General features: G+C 53.6%; 1 protein-coding gene across 1 annotated transcript in view; it reads left to right on the top strand.

The window, feature by feature from the left end:
• The window catches only part of CACNA1B (calcium voltage-gated channel subunit alpha1 B), a 432,602-nt gene that overhangs the window by 306,621 nt on the left and 106,359 nt on the right, over window positions 1-19,622 (top strand). Inside the window, exons 19-21 of the mRNA XM_054174438.1 lie at window positions 8,490-9,311; window positions 11,411-11,625; window positions 14,596-14,716. Of these exons, the coding sequence (XP_054030413.1) occupies window positions 8,490-9,311; window positions 11,411-11,625; window positions 14,596-14,716 (1,158 nt within the window). The remainder of the gene's footprint in view (window positions 1-8,489; window positions 9,312-11,410; window positions 11,626-14,595; window positions 14,717-19,622) is intronic.

Below are 19,622 nucleotides of genomic sequence, written 5' to 3'. Positions count from 1 at the left end.
GTCATAGAGGCACAGAATCAACCAGGTTGGAAAAGACCCCAGAGATCATCAAGTCCAACCCAGCACCCAGCACCTCCTGACTACTAAACCATGGCTCTAAGTGCCACATCCAATCCCCTCTTGAACACCTCCAGGGATGGTGACTCCACCACCTCCCTGGGCAGCACATTCCAATGACCAATCTCTGGGAAGAACTTTCTCCTCACCTCCAGCCTAAACTTCCCTTGGCACAGCTTGAGACTGTGTCCTCTTGTTCTGGTGCTGGGTGCCTGGGAGGAGAGACCAACCCCCACCTGGCTACAACCTCCCTTCAGGGAGTTGGAGAGAACAATAAGGTCTCCTCACCTCGAGCTAAACTTCCCCTGACACAGCTTGAGACTGTGTCCTCTTGTTCTGCCACTGGTTGAGCAGATGTGGCGCTTCTGGACATGGTTTGGTGGCCATGGAGGTGTTGGGTAGGAAGTTGGACTTGATCCTAGAGGTCTTTTCCAGCCTTAATGACTCTATGATTTCCTGGCATGTTTTTAAGGTCACATTGTGCATAAAGCAAAGTCTCCTCTTTGTGCTTCTGGGATTGTGCTGAGCATTGATCAGATCTCCTCTGGGGCTGCTCTTCTCCAGGCTCAACAGCCCCAGGGCTCTCAGCTCTTTCTCCTCCTCACAGAGATGCTCCAGGCCCCTCAGCATCTTTCACAGAATCATTTCAGTTGTCCTCATTAGAGCAACAGGGAGCAGCATGCAGGATGCTGAGTTATGGTTGAGTGAAACCATTCTGTTAGGAGGCAAAAAACAAGCTGAAAGCAGGAAAAGGTTTACTACATTAGCACCAGGAAGCTTTGGCTTGGATGAAGTTTGCATCACTTCAGAGCTGCACAAAGAAATGGTGCAGCTGCCTTCAAACTGAGCAGCAGCAGATGATGGGGATGATGGGGATGGTGGCCATGGACACCTCCTGGGATGGTAGTGAAGTGTTAGATCTTTCCTGAAGTTAGTTCTGAAACACACCTTGGAATTTTCCAGCTCGCAGCTGCCAAGCCATGCATGTCCAAGGGATCAGCAGCCCCCCAAAGTGGGGCTCAGCTCTTCCCCTCTCTGGCATCTCAGCCTCCTCCTGCTGCTGAGATCAATTACCTGTGCTCAGCACATCCTGTGTCTGAAGCTCTCCAAACTGCCTGGAAATGCAGCTGTGAAGTCAGTGGGAATGCAACCTGAGGGTGAGAGTGGTGAAAACCCCTCACATTTTTCACTGAGGGAGCTTTCCTATCCAAGAACTTCAGGGAAGAAATTTCTCCTCATGTTCAACCCAAACCTCCCCTGCTGCAACTTCAGGCCATTTCCTCCCGACCTTTTGCTTGTTCCTTGGGAGAGGAGACCAAGACCCAGCTGGCTCCAGCCTCCTTCCAAGGAGTTGTGGACAGCAATGAGGTCTGCCCTCAGCCTCCTTTTTTCCCAGGCTGAACAACCCCAGTTCCCCCAGCTGCTCCTCACCAGCCCTGTTCTCCAGACCCTCAACCAGCTTCATTGCTCTTCTCTGGAGATACTCCAACACCTCAATGTCTTTCTTACAATGAGGTGCCCAAAACTGAACCCAGGGTTCAGTCTGCAACCTCACCAGTGACCATGGCATGATCATTTCTCTGCTCCTGCTGGCCACACTATTGCTGATCCAGGCCAGGATGCTGATGGCTTTCTTGGCCACCTGGGCACACAATGACTCATCTCCATCTGGTCACTGTCAAACACCCCTCCAGGTCCTTTTATGCCGGGTAGCTTCCCAGTCATTCTGCCCCAAGCCTGGGGAATAGCATTGGAAGAGTCTGGGCAGCTTTTTCTGCGGTAGTCCTTGGTGAAGGTGTCCCTGTGGCACACCCCACTGCAGCAGCTTGTTGGAAGAGCTTGGTGCATCTCCCCAGAGAGCTCCAGAGGAGATGCAGCTCATACTGGTTGACAGCCAGCTGAACATGAGCCAGCAGTGTGCCCAGGTGGCCAAGAAGGCCAAGGGCATCCTGGCCTGCATCAGGAACAGTGTGGCCAGCAGGAGCAGGGAGGTCATTCTGCCCTGTACTCAGCACTGGTTAGGCCACACCTTGAGTCCTGGGTCCAGTTCTGGGCTCCTCAGGTTAAGAAGGACATTGAGAGACTTGAAGGTGTCCAGAGAAGGGCAACAAAGCTGGGGAGGGGTCTGGAGCACAGCCCTGTGAGGAGAGGCTGAGGGAGCTGGGGTTGCTCCCTCAGCAACCCCAGAGAGAGGGGAGAAGAGGAGGCTCAGGGGAGACCTTCTTGCTCTCTGCAACTCCCTGAAGGGAGGTTATAGCCAGTTGGGGGTTGGTCTCTTCTCCCAGGTAAGCAGCACCAGAACAAGAGGGCACAGTCTCAAGCTGTGCCAGGGGAAGTTTGGCTGGAGGTGAAGAGAAAGTTCTTCCCAGCAAGAGAGATTGGCCATGGGAATGTGCTGCCTAGGGAGGTGGTGGAGTCCCCATCCCTGGAGGTGTTCAAGAGGGGATTGGATGTGGCACTTGGAGCCATGGTTTAGTTGTCAGGAGGTGTTGGGTGCTAGGTTGGACTTGCTGATCTCTGAGGTCTTTTCCAACCTTATTGGTTCTATGATTCTACGCAGGAGAAAAGGAGTGAAAGCATCCAAGCAGCAGCAGCTCCTGGGGGCAGTGGTGCAGTGCATTCAAACCCTTGTGGTGAATTCCTCTGCCAGAAACTTGGTTTTGTCAAACCAAAGAGAGGGGAACCATCCAGCCCTGGGCATTCTTACCCCAAACCAAAAATCCTGCTCTGTATGGTCCAAGTGGAAAAATGGGAAGGGTGTGGGGGGAGAGCCTCCCCAAGTTAACGAGCAGAAGATGTGGTTTCAGTGGAAAGGGCTTTTGGGGCTTTGGTTTGGGGTTTGCTTTTTTTTTGCACTGCTTTTTTTTTTTTGGGTGGTTGTTGTTGGAATGGTCCTTGAACAAGAAATTCCCTCTCCTCTCTGATCAGGACAGATTCTTTCCCAGCCACAATCTGGGCTTGGGGGTATTTTTAACTCCAAGTTACGCTGCTCGGAGGCAGCTCTCGTTCATCACTGGCTCAAGAGCAGCTGGAAGGAGTTCTGGGAAGCCAAGTGCCATTCACTGCAGCAGGGTTTTAGAAGGTTATGGGAACACAAATCTTTAATCATTAAGGAAAACCCTAAGATTAGAATGTGGCTAAAAATACCCTTGCCTTGCTTGAACAGTCTGCACAAGCGACTGGAGGAATTTATTTGCAGCCACATTAGTCAGCCGTTCATTAATAGGAATTTCATTTGATTCCACACGGATTGTGTGGGTTGTATTCCTTCCCAGCCACAGGCAGGAGTGCTTGGCTGGCTTCTTCATCCAAGCTAAAGCAGTGGAGCTGCTCAGAGTGCATTAGCAGAGGTATCTAGCCAGCAGTGTGTCCAGGTGGCCAAGAAGGCCAATGGCATCCTGGCCTGCATCAGGACCAGTGTGGCCAGCAGGAGCAGGGAAGTCATTGTGCCCTGTGCTTAGCACTGCTTAGGCCACACCTGGAGTCCTGGGTCCAGTTCTGGGCTCCTCAGGTTAGGAAAGATGTTGAGAAGGTGTCCAGAGAAGGGCAACAAAGCTGGGGAGGGGTCTGGAGCACAGCCCTGTGAGGAGAGGCTGAGGAAGCTGGGGTTGCTTAGCCTGGAGGAGAGGAGGCTCAGGGGAGACCTTCTTGCTCTCTGCAACTCCCTGCAGGGAGGTTGTAGCCAGGTGGGGGTTGGTCTCTTCTCCCAGGGAAGCAGCACCAGAACAAGAGGACACAGTCTGAAGCTGTGCCAGGGGAGGTTTAGGCTGGAGGTGAGGAGAAAGTTCTTCCCAGCAAGATTGGGATGTGCTGCCCAGGGAGGTGGTGGAGTCACCAGGCCTGGAGGTGTTCACAAAGGGATGGGATGTAGATGGCAGGTCTGCTTTTGCTGGCAGGCACACTGTAGATGGTGGGTCTACTATCGATGGTAGATCTACTGTTGATGGCAGGTCTGCTGTAGATGGTTTTTGCCTGTCCCACTTCATGCAGCCCCCACTAGTGACCTGGACCAAACACTGGAGGAAGCAGGGGTGATGGGTTTGCCCTGTTTGTTTTCCCACCTCCTCTGCAGTGCTCTGTGTTGTGTGTATGGGCACAGAACCCTCCCTGGCAGGCAGCTGTAAGGAAGCTGGGGTTTGTTTTAAGGTGACATTCCTGTTGTGCCACAATCATAGAATCAATACAGCTGGAAAAGACCTCAGAGATCATCAAGTCCAACCTATCACCCAACACCCCCAGACAACTAAACCGTGGCTCCAAGTGCCACATCCAATCCCCTCTTGAACACCTCCAGGGATGGGGACTCCACCACCTCCCTGGGCAGCACATCCCCATGGCCAATCTCTCTTGCTGGGAAGAATTTCTTTCTCACCTCCAGCTTAAACTTTCCCTGGCACAGCTTGAGGCTGTGTCCTCTTGTTGTGGGGCTGCTTGCCTGGGAGAAGAGACCAACCCCCACCTGGCTACAGCCTTCCTTCAGGGAGCTGGAGAGAGCAAGAAGGTCTCCCCTGAGCCTCCTCTTCTCCAGGCTAAGCAACCCCAGCTCCCTCAGCCTCTCCTCGCAGGGCTGTGCTCCAGACCCCTCCCCAGCTTTGTTGCCCTTCTCTGGACACCTTCCAGCATCTCAACATCCTTCTTAAACTGAGGAGCCCAGAACTGGACCCAGGACTCAAGGTGTGGCCTAAGCAGTGCTGAGCACAGTGCAGAATGACCTCCCTGCTCCTGCTGGCCACACTATTGCTGATGCAGGCCAGGCTGCCATGTAAGATCAAAAGCTCTCCTCTGCAAGGAGCTAAGAGCAGAGCAACAGGAGAGCAGAAGCTGTCACATATGTCTGTGCTCAGTTGCTGTAGGAACTCGCAGGGAGCCAGCGTCACGTAATCGAAAGGGACAAGCAGGTGACACATTCCCTCCAGTTGCTGCCACTTTGGCTCTGAAAGCCCTGAGCACTGTCCCCAGAGGGACCAACCTGCTCTGCTGCTTTCCTTCCATTCCCTGCAGCAGGCTTTATGCACGTTGTCACTTGCTCCTGATGTTCTCAGCTGGATTGGATAGGGTAATGAGCTTGCAAGCAGGCTCCACGTTTGCCAGTGGGGTGTTTTTTTTATGGTGCTTGATGTGTTTGCTGCTTTTTAGTCTTATTTTACTGCTCTGCCTTTTGCTGTAGCAGGAAGAAAGGAAGCAGGCATTGCTTCAGAACCTCCTGCTCCTTGGCTTCTGTAGTAACCAAAGCCGGTGGGTGGCTGGGTGTTGTAATCCTCTGGCAATCACCTCTGCCGCCTGTGTCAGTGTTAAGGATGGATCTCATCCTGGGCTGCAGCAAGAGAAGCAGAGCCAGCAGGGCCAGGGAGGTGATCCTCCCCCCAGTCTGCTCCACTCTGCTGAGACCACACCTGGAGCTCTGGTTCCAGTTCTGGAGCCTCTGTTTTGGAGGTGCTGGAAGGTGTCCAGAGAAGGGCCACGAGGATGAGCAGAGGGCTGGAGCTGCTCAGCTGTGAGGACAGACTGAGGGAGTTGGGGCTGTTCAGTCTGGAGAGGAGAAGGCTCCAAGGAGACCTCATTGTGGCTTTCCAATATCTGCAGAGGGCTGTGGCACTTGGAGCCATGCTTTAGTAGTCAGGAGGTCTTGGGTGACAGGTGGGACTTGATGATCTTTGAGGTCTCTTCCAACCTTATTGATTCTGTGATTCTATGCTCACTCACTTCTGGGTTGAGTCAGAAAGCTGTGTAGATGTGGTGCTGAGGGACCTGGCCATGGTTAATGGTTGGACTTGATGATCTTTGTCTCTTCCAACCTAAATGATTCTGTGACTGAAAGATTCCTTCCCAGCTGCCTGGCTGCCCTCATCCCCTCCACTGTGAGCATTTAGGTCAGGTTTGGCCTCTTGGGCAGACACAGGCAGCAGCCCCCTCTGGAAGGAGCTGATCCCCTGCAGAGCTGCGAGCTGCAAACCCTTCCCAGCAGCTCCCACTGTGCCACCTGGACACTGCCTGCCCTAGGGGCTCCACATGGTCACAGAACCTGACAGTGCCCAGAAGCAGCTACACACACCAGGAGCTGCTTCCTTCCTTCACCAAGGGAGCCCAGAAAGTACGTCAGGAAGCACGTCAGCCTCCCTGGTGGGCTGTGTGCTGAGCTCTGGAGCTGCTGGGGTCAGGCTGACATGTGGAAACAGAGGGACTGGAGGTAGGAGGAAAATGATTTTCCTCTCTCTGCCAGAAGTTTCATTAAGGAAGAAGTTCCTGGACATTTGGATGTTAAGAAGTTTTTTGGACACTAGGAAGAAGAGGCCTTGAGCACAAGCCCTGTGAGGAGAGGCTGAGGGAGCTGGGGTTGCTTAGCCTGCAGAAGAGGAGGCTCAGGGGAGACCTTCTTGCTCTCTCCAACTCCCTGAACTTGATGATCTTTGAGGTCTTTTCCAACCTTATTGATTCTATGATTCTATGGTTAAGTTCTTTACCATCAGGGTGGTGGAACGTTGGAACAGGTTGCCCAGGAAGGTGCTGGAGGCTCCATTCCTGGAGACATTCATGGTCAAGCTTGATGAGGCTCTGAGCAACCTGATCCAGTTGGGGATGTTCCTGCTGACTGCAGGGGGTTTGGACAAGATAACCTTTAGGGGTTTCCTCCAACCCAATGCATTCTGTGGCTCTGTGAAATGGTGCTGGTCCTCCCTTGCCAGCCTAAATCCACTCTGCTTCCATTCCAGTGGGATTTTAAACTTTGCTTTTGTGCAAAAGCAGAATTTGACTTTGAATCTTTCAGAGGAAATCCTCTGGGCCCCTCAGTTTCAGAAGGACATTGAGACACTTGGAGGTGTCCAGAGGAGGGCAATGAGGCTGGGGAGGGGTCTGGAGCACAGCCCTGTGAGGAGAGGCTGAGGGAGCTGGGGAGGGTAGGGTTGTAGCCATGAGGTGTGTGGTGACAGGTTGGCCTTGATTATCTTTGAGGTCTCTTCCAACCTTGGTGATTCTGTGAATTCCCTTCCTTCCTCAGCTGGGCAGGTGACCCCTTGGGATGTCCTGGTCAGAAACCAAGAGCTGTGTGGAAAAATCAAAACAATGCCAAGGGAGGGATCCTCATCATTTGGGTTGGAAGAGACCTTCAAGGCCATGAAGTCAAATCATTCCCCCAGCACTATCAGCTCACCATTAAACCATGTCCCTCAGTACCACATCTTTGGAATGTCTCCAGGGATGGGGACTCCACCACTGCCCTGGGCAGCCTCTTCCAGGGCTTGACAACCCTTTTGGTCATGAAATGTTTCCTCACATCCAAGGTAAACCTCCCCTGGTGCAACCTGAGGTCAATCCTTCTTATTTTACCACTTGTTCTTTGGGAGGAGAGACCAAGCCCCAGCTGGCTTCAGCCTCCTTTCAGGAACTTACAGAGAGTGATGAGGCTTTCCCTCAGCCTCCTTTCCTCCAAGCTAAACCCCACCCAGCTCCTCCCCAGCCCTGTTCTCCACACCCTTCCCCAGCTTGGTTGCCCTTCTCTGGACACACTCCAACACCTCAATATCATCCTTGGAGTGAGGGCCCCAGAAGTGAGCCCAGCTGAGGCGTGGCCTCAGCAGTGCCAAGTACAGAGGGGATGATCACTGCCCTAAATAGAGATGCTGGGGACAGAAGGGATGAGGTCTGTGCAGGGCACAAAGATGCTCCCTTTACATCTGCATCTCTGTAGGACTCTCCCAGTCCCTGGGGGCTCTCACACTATACAGAACGCTTTTCCTTTCTCTCTTACACTTTTTCAGACCCCAAGGATGCTTGGGCTGGATGGTCCATCCTCACCTCAGCAGGATGCTGTGAGTTTAGAGCAGCATCTCCCTGTGCCTTTGGCTCTCATGGTCATGCAGCCTGGACACGGCCCTCTGGTTGGCTGGGAAGGGAAAGGGCTGGCGGCAGGGCGCTCAGACTGGGATCCCTGGGAGCCGATTTCGTGTCCCCTCACTCCTACCAATCTAACTTCCCCTGCTCAGCACTAACTTGCTTATCCAGCTGTTTCCAGGTGGGGAGGAAGGTGCTGGTGGTTGTAGGCTGGTGGAAAGCTCTGGCTGTGCCCTGTGGTTTTTGTGTGCAGAGACTTTGCAAACCCTTCAGACTTCACCTGGGCCTTCCAAGGGGGATGGCCACGTCTAGGAGATTGCGATGAGCCCGTTCCAGAGGAGCTGTTCCGTGGCGTGGGGCAAACTAACCCTGATGTTCCTGCTGGCTTTCCCTGCTCACGTTCTCTGCCAGCCAACCTCTCTCCATCCCTCTAATCTCTTCGGCTCAGCCCTCTAACCCCCGCCGGCCCCGGCTGCCAGTGTCCTCTGGTTCCTTGTCGCTTGGGTTTGCTGTTCTTTGGGGTTGGTTTCTTTCCCTGGTTGATGTAATTTGTTTAGGTGCAAAGTTGGATCCTAACTTGTCACCTTCCTCCCTCTCCTCAGCAAGCAGCAGAACTCCTCCAAGTCCAAGTCGGTGTGGGAGCAGAGGACCAGCCAGATCCGGATGCACAACTTCCGCGCCAGCTGCGAGGCTCTGTACAACGAGCTGGACCCGGAGGAGAGGGTTCGCTACGCTACCACCCTGCACATCAGGCCCGACATGAAGACTCACCTGGACCGCCCGCTGGTGGTAGAGCCCAGGAGCGAGGGGAGGAACAACGTCAGCAAGCTGAGCCCCGGGGACGTGCAGGAGGTGGAGCAGACCAAAGTCGGCTCGACCGACGGGGCGGAAGCTCCGCGGAAGCACCACCGGCATCGGGAGAAGGACAAGCCGGCGGAGCACGAGAAGGGGGACGGCACCAAGGAGGAGAACGGGGAGCCCGGCCCCAACAACAAGGAGGAGAGGCACAGGCAGCACAGGAGCCGCAGCAAGGAGGTGGAAGGGGGCAGTAAGGAAGGGAAAAGCGAGCGCAGCAGGGGGCAGGAGGGGGGCAAGAGGCACCACCGGCGAGGCTCGGTGGATGAGGGAGGCGAGAAGGAGCACCGCAGGCATCGGCCTCACCGGCACTCCGCCGACCGGCAGGGCAAGGAGGGCAACGGCGCCGCCAACGGCGCCCGCGGCGAGCGGCGCTCCCGGCACCGCGGCGGCTCCAGGTCTGGCAACCGGGATGGGGAGCCCAGCTCCAAGGGAGAGAACGGGGAAGAGCCTCACAGACGGCACAGGCTGAGGAACCGGGCGCTGGCCACCTACGACTCGGTGGAGAAGGAGAACGGCGAGAAGGAAGGGGAGGCTGGGGAGAAGGAGCACCGCAACCATCAGCCCAAGTGAGTGCTGCTGGGCTGGACTTGTCCCTGGGACAGCTCAGGGGGCACAAGACCCCCAGTTGTGTTTCAGGAAATTACTGATTCTGCCCCCATGGTGTTCCCTGTTGCTGTTCTTGCTCTCACACCAGCTGCCACCACGACCTGCAGTTCTGGTTTGCTTCAATCAGTGACAACAAAGGCTCCCAAGGATGGTCCATGATGGCCCATAGAAAAGCTCAGATTTGAGGAAGGAAGTGTCATCACAGAACCACAGAGTGGTTTGGGTTGAAAGGGACCTTGAAGATCTTCTAGTTCCTGCCCCCTGACACAGGCAGGGACACTTACTGCTAGACCAGGTTGTTTAAGGACCCATTCAGCCTGGGTTTGAACACTTAGAGGCTTGGAGCCTCCACAGCTTCTCTGGGCAATCTCTACAACCTGCTCAGGGAGGCTGTGGATATACCTCCCTGGAGGTGTTCAAGGCCAGGTTAGATGAGGCCTCGAGCAACCTGGGCTAGTGGGAGGCATCCCTGCCCATGGCAGGGGGGTTGGAATGGGATCATCTTTAAGGCCCTTCCCAACCCAAACCATTCTAGGAACCCATCAAGCTTCTCTGGGCCATGTAAGTCCTTAGTGTAAACACCAACAGAGCCTCTAGGACACGACAAGGAGCAGAGAATTTCCCAGCCTCTGAGGGGAGTTTCTGAGGGATACATTTTTAAATGGCATCCAGCCTTGCTTGTAGCCCTTTGGTTTGCTTTCTGTTCTGCTGAGCCCAAGTGGTGAGCTGCACCACCACTTGTTACCTCTCCTGGCTTCTCTCATTAAGGACAATGATGTCCCCCATTTGGTTTCATTCTCCTGTAAGTCAAGTGAGGCAAGCAGTTGTGGAGCAGCATGGAGAGCAGTTAATAAAGAAGAATAGATTGCCTTTTCAGTTTTATTAGCCTGATGGAAGAGAAAATTCCCTGGGATGCTTTAGGAGAGAGTTCATGTCACCACGGAGAGCTGTGAGTGGCACTGAGTTAATCATTTTCCTGTCTGTGTGATCTTCCCTTCTGATGGAATCCAAACCACTTTGCATACTCTTTAGGCTGAGCATGGGCACAAGCTCACTTCCCTCACTTCCACTTCCCCAAGGAGGCAGGAGCTGTTTAGCTGCTTCCAGCAACGTTGCAGGGGGGGGGTTAGGACTGAAAAAGAGAATCACCACATTTAAATAAGGCCTCAGGAGAACATTAAGAGGCAGGATGTCAGACTCCATTCAGAACCCAGCTGATGCTGGCAAGCTAATGTCACTCTTCCATGCAAGCACCATGTGGCCCTTGCTTATGAACCTCAGATCCAGATGTCTTGAAATGGAATGAAGTGACATTTAGTGGCACAGTCCCTCTGAATCTTCTGCTTGGATGTTGATTCAGAAGGTCTCAGAGGAAAAGATCACACACACTGTGCTGTAAGTTAGTTGTCCTGCAGTCTGTGACTCTTCTGCAAAGGACTTTGGTGAAGAAAACAGGCTGTGAGACCTAGCAAGGGGTGCAGCATCAAGGCCAGGTTGGATAAGGCCTTGAGCAGCCTGGGCTGGTGGAAGGTGTCCCTGTCAATGCCAGGGGGGTTGGAGCTGGGTGATCTTCAGGGTCCCTTCCAACCCCAACCTCTCTATGAATCATAGAATCATTAAGGTTGGAAAAGACCTCTAAGATCATGGAGTCCAAACATCAACCCAGCACCACCACACTCACTATACCACGTGCTGAGGTGCCATGGCCATGCATTTCTTGAACACCCCCAGGGATGGGGACTCCTCCACCTCCCTGGGCAGCCTCTGCCAATCCCTGACCACTCCTGCAGCAAAGACATTTTCCTACTCTCCAACCTAAACCTCCCCTGGGGTGACCTGAGGCCATTTCCTCTTGTCCTATCACTTCTTCCCTAGGAGGTAAGACCAAGCCCCAGCTGGCTCCAACTGCCTTTCAGGGAGCTGTAGAGGGCAATGAGGTCTCCCTTCAGCCTCCTCTCCTCCAGACTGAACAACCTCAGTTCCCTCAGCTGCTCCTCCCCAGCCCTGTTCTCCAGACCCTTCCCCAGCATTAGTAACACAATTTGCCTTTCTGCCTTAGGGAGAACCAGTGTGAGATCGAGGTGAGTGGCAGTGTGAGTGTCCCTGTGCACACCCTTCCCACCACCTATCTGCAGAAGGTGCCAGAGCAGCCAGAAGATGCTGACAACCAGAAGAACGTGACTCGGATGATTCAGCCACCTCTGGACAAAACCACCACCGTCAACATCCCTGTCACCATCACTGCCCCACCAGGGGACACCACTGTCATACCAAGTGAGTGCCTTTCTCCTCCTTTGTGCCTTCCTGCTTTGGGGGTGAGGTTGCCAGGAAAGAGCTAACTTCCCAAGGCAGCCAGCAGCAGAGGCTGGGTGATGGGATGGGGGCTGCCCTGGCCACCAGCATCCTTGCAGTGGGTGGCCAGAAGAACCACCCCCTTGTTAATGTTGGTTCTGCAGCCTGCGGGAGCTCCAGATGGGTTCCTGGGTCACCAGGTGGCTCTGCAAAATGCCAGCTCAGGGTCTCTGGAGATGGCTTACCTGGGTGTGAGAGAAAGAGCAATAAAGGCAGCAGGATGCAGTACCTAGGAGCTGGGCAGTAAAACAAGCAGCTTCTGGGGCAAACCTTGTTGTGAGCACAGCAGGTCCTCTGCTTTTTCACCTTCCTCTACTGCCATGCTGCAAGCTCCTACCCCAACAGTGCTGTGCTAAGGCTCCTCTGGTGTCCCAAGAGCCTGCCTGCCCACAGACCCCTCAGCAAAGGTCAAGGGAAGCAGTGGCATGGCATTCAAACCCCCAGACTGCATTCATGCTTCTTAGCTGAGCCTACCATGATGGAGGAGCAGGTCCTTGCTGGCTGCCCAGCACTCATAGCCCCCACTGAGTGCCTCTGCTGCTTTGGGTTCCTGCAGGCTATGTGATTCAGAGCTTCTCCTCTGCATCTCAGTTGCAGCAGATCCACCTTGGCCTTTCTCAGCCTGGGGTCTACCTGCACAGATCACAGTGTTCTGCAGAGGGGCCCAAGGTCACCATGCCTATGGTCTGCTCTGTGGCCACCACCCTCTTCTGACCAGCTTGTGGCTCACCCCTGTCAGTACAGTCACAGCCTGGGACAAGCTTTGAGAGTTGAGAGTTTCAAGGAGGACTGCAGGGTGAAACCCAAGAGGTCCATGTTAGATTGTGGGTTGCCAGGACTCTTGCTTTCCAAGAGGCACAGCCAGAAGCCAATGGTTTCTCTACTTGCTTCTTCACTGTCTTCTCAGCCACACAACACTTGCCATCATCTGCTTTCTTCTTCTTTCTTCCTTTCTTGCTTGCTTCCTTTCTTGCTCTTTCTTCCTTTCTGCTTCTTCCTTCTGCTTCCTTCCACTTCCTTCTTTCTTGCTCCTTCTTCCTTATTCTTCCTTCCGCCTTCTCCCTTCTTCTTCCTTCTTTCTTCTCTCCCCTTCTCCCCCCTTCTCCCTCCTTCTTCCCCCTTCTTCCCCCTTCTCCCTCCTTCTCTCTCCTTCTCCCCCTTCTATCCTCTCTCCTTCTCCCCCCTTTCTCCTCTCTCCTTCTCCCCCTTCTCACCCTTCTCCCCCCTTCTCCCCTTCTCCCCTTCTCCCCCCTTCTCCCCCCTTCTCCCTCCTTCTCTCTCCTTCTTTCTTTCTCTTTCTTTCTCCCTCCTTCTTTCTCCTTTCTTTCTCCTTCTTTCTCCTTCTTTCTTTCTCCTTCTTTCTCCTTCTTTCTTTCTCCTTCTTTCTCCTTCTTTCTTTCTCCTTCTTTCTCCTTCTTTCCCCTTCCTTCATTCTGAAATGGTAATTCTGCTATATTGCAACACCAAGCTCCTGTCAATCACAATTTATCAGCCTCCCTCTTTCCTGGCCACATCCTGGTGTCTGGCAGGAGATACAATCAGGAGCTTATTGAACATGTCACTCTCACACAATGAAATGTCATTTTTGTGGCAAAACAAGCCAAGAAAGTAATAAAATCCCTGCACCTAACTGATATAAGTGGGTGGGGTGCTTGGATCCCAGCTCCTAGGAATTAATAGAGAAGGGTAGAATATCTGTCTGAGAAGAGAATCTGCAGCATGAAATGGCTTTTCCAGTTCACATCTTGGAAATGATCTTAAGTGAATTATCCTACAAAGCCACTCTCTGATGGAGAGCAGAGAATGGATCCCTAACCTTTGGCAGTGGGGTTCAGAACAGCCTTCTAGAAAGGGTGAGAAACCTGAAGTGGTTGTAGCCAGGTGGGGGTTGGTTTCTTCTCCCAGGCAAGCAGCACCAGAACAAGAGGACACAGTCTCAAGCTGTGCCAGGGGAAGTTTAGGCTCAGTCATAGAAAGACAGAGAGACTGGCCATTGGAATGGGCTGCCCAGGTAGCTGATGGGGTTGACATCCCTGGAGGTGTTTAAGAAGAGCCTGGATGAGGCACTTGGTGCCATGGTTTAGTTGATCAGATGGTGTTGGGTGATAGGTTGGACTGGATGATCTCTGAGGTCTTTTCCAACCTGGTTTATTCCATTCCATTCCATTCCATTCCATTCCATTCCATTCCATTCCATTCCATTCCATTCCATTCCATTCCATTCCATTCCATTCTATTCCATTCTATTCCATTCTATTCCATTCCATTCCATTCCATTCCATTCCATTCCATTCCATTCCATTCCATTCCCATCCCTGGGCAACCTGTTTCAGTATTTCACCATCCTCATTGTGAAGAACTTGCTCCTGATGTTTAAAGGTGGTGAGATACTGGAACAGGTTGCCCAGGGATGTTGTTGAGGTCCCATCCCTGGAGGCAATCAAGATGAGCCTTGCTGTGGCCCTGGGCAGCCTGCTCTAGTTGGAGGTGTCCCTGCTGCCTGCAGGGGGGGTTGGACAAGAAGACCTTTGAGGCTCCATTCCAACCGGATGCAACTTGTGCATCTGAGGTTGGAAGAGACCTTTGAGATCAGCAAGCCCAACCACTCTAAAAGTGTGAGGTACTTTGTATGCCCTGGGCATCTCCATTTCCTGGCTGTTGCTGATGCCTTGCTCATCAGCACAGCCACTGAGCAGCCTAATTGCAGTGTGTAGCAGGCTGTAGTAAATAGCGAGGATAATAATCGAGTGATTGTTCATCCCATTTCATCAGCAGCTTCCAGGGCTGTTTGCTGTCCCAGCTGCCTCATTTGCATATCCAGCTGTTGCAGGCAGCCTGCTGGGTGAGCTGCTTTAACTCTCTGCTCTCTCTTCCCTTGGCTTCCCCTCTCAGTGAACAATGTGGAGTTTGAAAGCAAAGCGGAGGAGAAGAAGGACGTCGACGACTTGACGAAGAACGGCCCGAAGCCGATCCTGCCTTACAGCTCCATGTTCATCCTGAGCCCCACAAACCCGTGAGTCCTCTGCCTCTAGCACACCACTTAGGGGCTTGCCTCAAACATGGGTGTTCAAAGCAGTGACATTCAAGCTATGGGGGGAAAGGACCTGGCAAGTGCTGGTGGACAGCGAGTTGATCACGAGCCAGCGATGTGCCCTCATGCGCTGGGATGCATTAAGAGGTCAAGGTTGAGGGAGGGTCTGCTGCCCATTTGCTCTGTCCTAATCATAGACTCATAGGATCAATAAGGTTGGGAAAGACCTCAGAGATCATCCAGTCCAACCTGTCACCCAGCACCTCCTGACAACTAAACCATAGCTCCAAGTGCCACATCCAATCCCCTCTTGAACACCTCCAGGGATGGGGACTCCACCACCTCCCTGGGCAGCACATTTCCATGGCTAAGAACTCTCTCTGGGAAGAATATTCTCCTCACCTCCAGCCTAAACCTCCCCTGGTGCAGCTTGAGACTGTGTCCTCTTGTTCTGGTGCCTGGGAGAAGAGACCAACCCCCAGCTGGCTCCAACCTCCCTGCAGGGAGTTGCAGAGAGCAAGAAGGTCTCCCCTGAGCCTCCTCTTCTCCAGGCTAAGCAACCCCAGCTCCCTCAGCCTCTCCTCACAGGGCTGTGCTCCAGACCCCTTCCCAGCTTTGTTGCCCTTCTCTGGACACCTTCAAGTCTCTCAATGTCCTTCTTAACCTGAGGAGCCCAGAAGTGGACACAGGACTCCAGGTGTGGCCTAACCAGTGCTGAGTACAGGGCACAATGACTTCCCTGCTCCTGCTGTATCTGGAGGATTGTGTCCAGTTCTGGGCTTGCCAGTTCAAGAGAGACTCCAGTGGAGACTCCAGAGATGCTGAGGTGCCTGCAGCATCTCTGTGAGGAGCAAAGCCTGAGAGCCCTGGGGGTGTCGAGCCTGGAGAAGAGCAGCCCCAGAGGGGATCTGAGCACTACTCAGCAAGAGATGAACATCAAGAGGCAAGAGGCTGGGGCCAGACTCTTGTCAGTGGTGCCCAGTGACAGGACAGGGGGCAAGGGACACAAGTTGGAGGTTCCACATAAACAGAAGAAACAATTCTTCACTTTGATTGTGGCAGAGCCCTGGAGCAGGCTGCCCAGGCAGGCTGTGGAGTCTCCATCTCCAGAGGCATCCCAAGCCAGCCTGGACATCTTCCTGTGTGTTTTACTCTAGGTCTGCTCTAACAGGGGGTTGGGCTAGATGATCTTAGAAGTTCCTTCTAACTTCTACTGTGCTGTGATTCCTGGGTTATCTTGCTCCTAATCTCTGCCTGTCAGCACACTGAGAAATGAAATGAAACTCATGTAGGCTGTGGATCAGAAGCTGCCTTTCAGCTGGGCTTTCCTGAGGGAATAAAGTCCCAGCACAGGGCAAAGAGGATACTTTAGGCAGACCCTTCCTGCTGCCCTGCTGATGGCCAGGTGGGCAGAGATTTACCCCAGATTCACAGATGGCATCAGGTTGGAAGGGAGCCTCAAAGCTCATCTTGTCCAACCCCTTGCAGGCAGCAGGGACATCTCCAACTGGATCAGGCTGCCCAGGGCCACATTGAGTCCTGATCTTGAATGTCTCCAGAGATGGGGCCTCAACCACATCTCTGGACAACCTGTTGCAGTATTTCACCATCCTCACTGTGCAGAACTTCCTCCTGATGTCCAACCTGAAGCTCCCCTGCTCCAGTTTCAAACCATTGCCCCCTTGTCCTATCATAGTATAGTACAGTAGCATAGCATCAGTCAGGGCTGGAAGGGACCACAAGGATCATCTAGTTCCAACCCCCCTGCCATGGGCAGGGACACCCCACACTAGATCAGCCTGGCCAGAGCCTCATCCAGCCTGGGCTTAAACACCTCCAGGGATGGGGCCTCAACCACCTCCCTGGACAACCCATTCCAGGGCTTCACCACTCTCATGGGGAAGAACTTCCTCCTCACCTCCAGCCTCAATCTCCCCACCCCCAGCTTCATTCCATTCCCCCCAGTCCTATCACTACCTGAGATCCTGAGCAGTCCCTCCCCAGCCTTCTTGAAGCCCCTTTCAGATACTGGAAAGCCACAATTAGGTCACCTTGGAGCCTTCTCTTCTCCAGACTGAACAGCCCTAACTCCTTCAGTCTGTCCTCATAGGAGAGGTGCTCCAGCCCCTCTGCTCATCCTCCTGGCCCTTCTCTGGACACCTTCCAGCACCTCCAGATCCCTCTTGTCATAGGGGCTCCAGCACTGGAGGCAGTACTGCAGGTGGGGTCTCAGCAGAGCTGAGCAGAGGAGGAGAATCCCCTCCCTTGCCCTGCTGGCCCTTCTGAACAGTCCCCACCCAGCCTTCCTGGAGGTCCCCTTCAGATACTGAAATGCAGCTTATGGTCTCCCCAGAGTCTTCTCCAGGCTGAACAGCCCCAGCTCCCCCAGTGTGTCTTCACAGGAGAGGTGCTCCAGCCCTTGGTGGCCCTCCACTGGACCTGCTCCAGCAGGTCCCTGTCTCTCTTGTGCTGGGGGCCCCAGAGCTGGACAGGGTACTCCAGGTGAGGTCTCCCCAGAGCAGAATGCAAGAGTCGCCTCTCTTGATCACTGAAGGGTGGGAGTATGACTTATGGCAGGGAGAAAACATCAGAGGCAGCAGGTGAGGGGCTGGTTTTGATGTCAGCAAGTTCTTGTAGGATCCTCAGCTGGAATTTGTGCTCTCCCCATTCTGAAAGCTTTGAACTTCTGGGGAAAGGTGAACATTTTTCATCTGCCAGAGCTGAGAGTACAGCTTGTGGGATCTGCTGGGATTACAGCAGCTCTTCTGCTTCAGGCATCTCTGCCTCATGGGGAGCTTTGTACTCAAAGCCTGTAAATAGTGACTGTGTCACTCTGAAGAGCTGCAGGACTAGACAGGAGCAGCTGGGGTTGTTTCAGCTGTAGCATGAAGGGCTGTGAGTCATTTTAAACAGCAGCTTTGGGCCATGGAGGGTGTTTGAAACCTCTGCCAAGCCAGAGATCTGCTAGGAGCAGAGGGGATGACTTCTGTCTGGTTCAGGTAGATGTGCTGCAGATCATAGAATCATGGAATGGCAGAGGAGTGGAAGGGACCTCCAGAGATTATTGAGTCCAACCTCCCTGCCAAAGCAGGGTCCCCTAGGGCAGGTCACACAGGAACACACCCAGGTGAGTCTGGAAAGTCTTCAGAGCAGGAGACTCCACAACCTCTCTGGGCAGCCTGCTCCAGGGCTCCAGAACCCTCACAGCAAAGAGGTTTCTCCTCCTGTTCAGATGGAGCCTCCTGTGTTCCAGTTTGTGTCCATTGCCCCTTGCCCTATCACAGGGCACCACTGACAAGATCCTGGCCCCTTCTTCTTGCCACCCACCCCTCAGATATTTGTAACCACTGATGAGATCTCCCCTCAGTCTTTTGCTCAGATCTAAGTGTTGCTTAGAATCATAGAATCAATAAGGTTGGAAGAGACCTCAAAGACCATAAAGTCCAACCTGTCACCCAAGCCCTCATGACTACTAAGCCATGGCTCCAAGTGCCACATCCAATCCCCTCTTGAACACCTCCAGGGATGCTCAGAGGTTGTAGCCTGCATGCTCAGATAGCTGTGGAGAGCCCAGGCCCTTCCTTTGGCAGCTCTGTTGAAGAGAAGAATGAGTGTTCCTACACCTCCTGCTCCTCAGCACTGTCCCACCTGGGCTGCCTATCAGTTGCTGGAACACAATGGGCTGCTCCATGTACTCAGAAATGCCTCTGTGGTGGAAACCATGCTCTGAAACCCCTGGGCAGGCTGAACACATTCTTTCAACACAAGTGTCAGCTACCTAGGCCAGGCTGCAGCCCTGTGTGCTCCAGGGTGATACTGCTACAAGCACAGAGAGAATCCATCAGACAGAGAAGTCAGAGTCTGTCTCTCAATGCCAGCTGTCAGAGAGGGAGAACAACCTCAAGCTACTGCTAAGCTCCTCTCATCCCCAAAGGAATTGGACTGAAAGCTTAGTATGTGCCCCTTCTGTCTCAAACCTTGGAGACACACACTTGTGTTTCCCAGGCTCACAGGATATCAGGGGTTGGAAGGGACCCAAAGAGATCATCCAGTCCAACCCCCCTGCCACAGCAGGACCATACAATCTAGCTCAGGTCACACAGGAGCACATCCAGATGGGCCTTGAAAGTCCCCACAACCTCTCTGGGCAGCCTGATCCAGTGCTCTGTGACCCTCACAGTGAAGAAGTTCCCCTTTGTATTGAGGTGGAACCTCCTGTGCTGCAGCTTACATCCATTGCTCCTTGTCCTATCCCAGGAAGCAAGTGAGCAGAGCCTGTCCCTGTCCCCTCCCTCCTGGCCCCCAGCCCTCAGATCTTTATAAGCATTTATTAAATCCCCTCTCAGTCTTCTTTTTTCCAGACTGAACAGCCCCAGGTCCCTCAGCCTCTCCTCCCCAGGCAGTGCTGCAGTTCCTTCACCATCCTGCTAGCTCTCTGTTGGCCTCTCTCCAGCAGATCCCTGTCCCTCTGGAACTGGGGAGCCCAGAGCTGGATGCAATATTCCAGGTGAGGTCTCAGCAGGGCAGAGTAGAGGGGGAGGAGAAGCTCCCTGGCTCTGCTGGCCACACTGCTCTGAATGCAGCCCAGGATCCCATTGGCCTTCTTGGCCACCAGGGCACTTTGCTGGCCCATGCAGAGCTTGTTGCCCACCAGCACTCCCAGGTCCTTCTCCCCAGGGCTGCTGTCCAGCAGATCCCCTCCTGACCTCTACTGCTGCAGTTTCTTCTTCCTTCCCAGCTGCAGGACTCTGCACTTGTCCTTGGTGAACCTCATTAGGTTCCTCTGTGCCCAGCTCTCAGTCTGTCCAAGTCTCCTTGCCTTCTCCAGCCTTCTGCCAGGTAGAGCTCAAGACACTTAGCAATAGCTGGAAGTGTCCAAGGCCAGGCT

The sequence above is a fragment of the Dryobates pubescens genome, chromosome 29 (genome assembly GCF_014839835.1).
Source record: "Dryobates pubescens isolate bDryPub1 chromosome 29, bDryPub1.pri, whole genome shotgun sequence".
NCBI classification, from domain to species: Eukaryota; Metazoa; Chordata; class Aves; order Piciformes; family Picidae; genus Dryobates; species Dryobates pubescens.
The sequence above is the reverse complement of the archived record's forward strand: the minus strand, read 5'-3'. Positions and strand labels throughout refer to the sequence as shown.